The sequence below is a fragment of the Pterocles gutturalis genome, unplaced genomic scaffold (genome assembly GCF_000699245.1).
Source record: "Pterocles gutturalis isolate BGI_N339 unplaced genomic scaffold, ASM69924v1 scaffold34926, whole genome shotgun sequence".
Classification (NCBI taxonomy): domain Eukaryota; kingdom Metazoa; phylum Chordata; class Aves; order Pterocliformes; family Pteroclidae; genus Pterocles; species Pterocles gutturalis.
Window position 1 is genome coordinate 1 of NW_010106593.1, and position 4,199 is coordinate 4,199.

A 4,199-nucleotide genomic window follows, 5' to 3' on the forward strand; every position below is an offset into this window, starting at 1 on the left:
ATGTGCTTTGGCAGGCGCTACGACCACAATGACCCAGAGCTGCTCAGTGTCGTTGACTTCAGTAATGAATTTGGGGAGGTGGCTGCTTCTGGCCACCCCGCTGACTTCATCCCCGTGCTCCGGTATCTCCCCAGCCGTGCCATGGAGCTCTTTAAGGACATCAACAGGCGTTTCAACTTCTTTGTGGCAAAAATCATCCAGGAGCATTACACCAGCTTTGATAAGGTAAGAGCTTGGATGCTCTTGGATGAGGGTAGAGATGCCTACAATTGGCTGCCTGCCTGGCAATGGGGAGAAGATGATTCTTTCTTGTCCCCCCACCTCTGACAGGAAAGCTCCTTGGAGTTTTCCAGTCTGTCGTTAATCCCTCCAGGAGCCAGCACTGTCTGGAGGAGGTTTCCTGAGCCCTGGGTGTCCCTGATGTCCCTGACCCACCATTTGTGCCCAGGGCCACATCCGGGACATCACGGACTCGCTGATTGAGCACTGCCAGGAGAAGAGCGGAGGGGAGGATGCCTGCGTCCCACTCTCCAAGGAGAAGGTCATCAGCATCGTCAATGACCTCTTTGGGGCAGGTGAGAACGTTTCAGAGGGTGAAACATCTCTGCTGGGAGGTTGGGTAGGGGAACTGGGGCTGTTGGGGGGAGACCTTGGCCGTGTTTGGGTGTTTGGAGCTGTTGCTGGGCTCATGGGCGCTCTCCTGAGTGGTGACCAGAGCAGACGGCTTTCAGTGATGGGGAACTGCTCTGTGACAAACATCTATAACAATGGGGTCTGTAAATACTTGCTTGCCTGTCATCTTTTGGTAACTAAATGTCTTTTACATGTCCAACCAGGCTTTGACACTGTGACAACTGCCTTATCCTGGAGCATCATGTACGCTGCCTTGTACCCTGACATGCAGAAGAGGATCCAAGAAGAACTAGGTGAATCCATGAACCTCCTTCCTCCAGAGCCAAAACCTCTCTGGGGAGGGCTGACCCCAATCTGCCTCCTCCTCTCGACCTCCCACAGACCAGGTCATCGGCCAGGAGAGGAGACCGCGGCTGTCGGACCGGAGCACGCTGCCCTACACGGAAGCTTTTATCCTGGAGACGTTCCGGCACTCCTCCTTGCTGCCCTTCACCATCCCGCACAGGTACGGGCTGGAGCGGCTGACACATTATTTGAGGGTTTTTTTGAGTGTTTTTCTGGGAGGTGTCGTTTAGGCAGGTAATCAGCTGGGAATCAATCCCTGCTATGGGGAAATATTCCAGCACACAGCCTGAATGACTCATGTTAACGTTCCCTGTGGCTTTCACGCTCACCGATAGCGTGGCTGCCACGTTGGGTTGGTGCCTGTGGTGAAACTGCAATCTTTCTGCTTGAGGAACAGTGTTAACCAAGACTATTTAGCCTCCCAAACACAAACTGGGGTATTTCCTAGCCAGTCCTAAGAGTACAAATTGAAAATAAAACACTTCTAGGACATGAAGATGCAGGTCTCCTCTTAATTTCTCCCTTGCACCCATATTTCTTTCAGTACGACAAAGGCGACGGTGCTGAATGGCTATTACATCCCCAAAAACACCTGCGTGTTTATCAACCAGTGGCAAGTGAATCATGACGAGTGAGTACACCAAATCCCCCGTGCTTAGCCCAGCTGCGACGGCTTTGTTCAGCTATTGCATTGCTCTGATCCCCCCCAACAACATGCCAAAAGCCCAATGAGTTGTGAAGGCAGGGAGTGTCAGATTGGACCAAAAAATGTGTGGGTTTGATGCTGAGCCCAGTCTTGGAGCTGCTCTGGGTTGACTTGCTGGATAGTCAGGAATCGGTCCGTTCTCCTGCCAAGCAGCCCTTGTGATCTGGGCTGATGCCTCTGGATGTTCTCAATGGGAACTGTCTGATTCCGGGGAGAAAAATGTCCTGATGTGACTATTATTAAACTCAATTGTGTTGTTATCGCTGATAATCGTGGTCACGCTGACACAGAAGGTGGTTCCCAGATCAGGTATTTTGGATCAGAAGCATCCAAACATCCCAATGGCACAGAAATACGACAATATTCCCTCTGCTCCTCTGTATTCTGGTGAGCATTGCAATGGGAACACTGTCTTTATGGGCCATTCCCCATATCCAAGCAGAAATTTTCAGCTAAGGCACTGGAAAATCCCAGTAGCCAGGCTGGGAAGCTTTGCAGGGAGGATTCAAGGTGGGAAAACCCCTCAGGTCTCCATCCTTCCTTTTCACAAGGTGCTGAGTGATTTCTGTGCGCGGATTTTTCTTTTTCCCCTTTCAGCTGACGCTGCAGGACCTCTAGATATTACACGCTGAATTAAATCCACCCCTGGCATCTGCACAAGACAAACACAATCCCAGTTTGAAACAGAGGTTTCACTAGACTGAGCTGATGGGGTCTGACATGCGGTTGGCATTTGAGATCAGGCAGAGAGGTTGCCAGAATTTTTGGATAGTGAAATGAGAAAGCCTGGAAATACTTCTCTCTGCAAGGGGTTTTTTCCCTGCTGTCCCCATCACGGTGGGTGACAGCGGTGTGTCTCCTTTCTGCTCCAGGAAGCTTTGGAAGGACCCCTCCACCTTCAACCCCGAGCGGTTCCTCAGTGCTGCGGGGACTGAAATAAACAGGACAGAGAGCGACAAAGTTCTGGTGTTCGGGTTGGGGAGGAGGCGATGCATCGGCGAGTCCATCGGCCGCTGGGAGATCTTCCTCTTCTTGGCCACCCTGCTGCAGCAGCTGGAGATCCGCCTGCGCCCCGGCGAGAAGGTGGACATCACTCCTCAGTACGGACTGACCATGAAATACAAGAAATGCGACTGCTTCCAGATTAAGAAGCGTTTGCCCACAAAGAGCTCTCCTTAAGCCGCAGAAGGAAGCATCGCTTTGCAGAAAAAAAGCCAGCCCTTGGGGTCGGATGCTCAGCCTGCTTTTGCTAACGCTCTCCAGAAGCCAGTGTGGTGTTGTTTCACTGGAGGCTTGTTCATCTCTCATATAAATGCGAGTGGGGAGGGATAAAGACAGCTTTGTCGGGCTCCTGGCAGCTCCCCCAGCCAGCTCCTTGCTTGCAGAAGAGCTCCCTGGAGGGTCCAGCCGCCCCTGGGGAGGTCTGGGGGGTCACAGTCCTGTGGATGTGATGCTCTGGGCTGGGAGAAGAGGTGGGGGATGTCGGTAGGGGGGGCCACGGGCAGAGCCAGTTTATTCCCAGACACCAAATGGGAATAAACCCGGCCAGCATCTTCCCCCAGAGCATCCCCTGGCCCCAAGAAGAAGCAGTGAGAGGCGCAGCAGAACCCCTCTGGCTTTCAGACCATTATTTGCTGCCTTTTTTTTTAAATTAGTATTTTTTTTTTTAATCAAGCAATAGATTTCTATATCCAGGCTAGTACAACGAGCGAGGGGTTGAGAACCGCAGGAGATGCCTTGCCTTACGCTGCAGCCCGCTTTAGCCAGCAGAAAGGCGAATTCTCACAGCACATGGAGCAGAGATTCCTGCTTGTTTGTACCTGTCTGGAATGCAGGATATGCTGGGATATTAACCGCACAGTATTTCTAACCCAATAAATACCTATATGAAAGCTGCTTAAGTTTCTTGCTTGGTTCTTGCTCATTTTATTCCACTGGGAAATGAATGGGGGGGGGGGAAGAACCCCACACACCTCTTTTTTCGTCCTTAAAATCTGTCTTGGGTATGTTGGATCTGGATTTTTCCTATGGGGACACGAGCTGGTTGTTCCTTTACTGTTGGGGCTGGGACACCAGTGGCATTAGTGGGATTTTCTTAGTCCTTGTGGTGATTTTTTTAGTCCTTGTGGGTGCTGGCTCTGGTCCTCTCCCTGTGTATGTAGAGAAGACGGCTGTGCTGAAGCCTCAGCTGGGACAGGCGATGCTGAGCTCTGGCTCAGATCAGGATTTCAAGAAAAAACAGGGTTAGCTCTTCTATCCCTGAAAAAAAAAAGAATCAGCAGGTTGAAAACAGCCTTTCACAGCCTGCGGGGGGGCGATTGAGGGTGAGATGCTTGGGGCCATCGCCTGCTCTGGGCTTCCCTGTCTCAGAGTGCAATTATTTCCGAGGCTTTGCATAACTGCCCTTAAGAAAGGCAATAAACAGTAAATTGCCATGAAAATAATAAAGGAGTTTATGGAGAACGGGTTGGATAATTCAGTGGCTTTTTTAATGGTACCACCCACTGTACCATTA

At 51.1% G+C, this 4,199-nt stretch overlaps 1 protein-coding gene across 1 annotated transcript; it reads left to right on the top strand.

Moving 5' to 3' along the window:
• LOC104472251 (cytochrome P450 1A4-like) lies at nucleotides 1-2,863 on the top strand. The gene is made up of 6 exons (XM_010087839.1): nucleotides 1-225; nucleotides 449-575; nucleotides 837-926; nucleotides 1,015-1,138; nucleotides 1,523-1,609; nucleotides 2,557-2,863. Exons 1-6 carry the CDS (start codon nucleotides 1-3, stop codon nucleotides 2,861-2,863), a joined length of 960 nt encoding a protein of 319 aa, XP_010086141.1.
• Nucleotides 2,864-4,199: the final 1,336 nt, after the last annotated feature.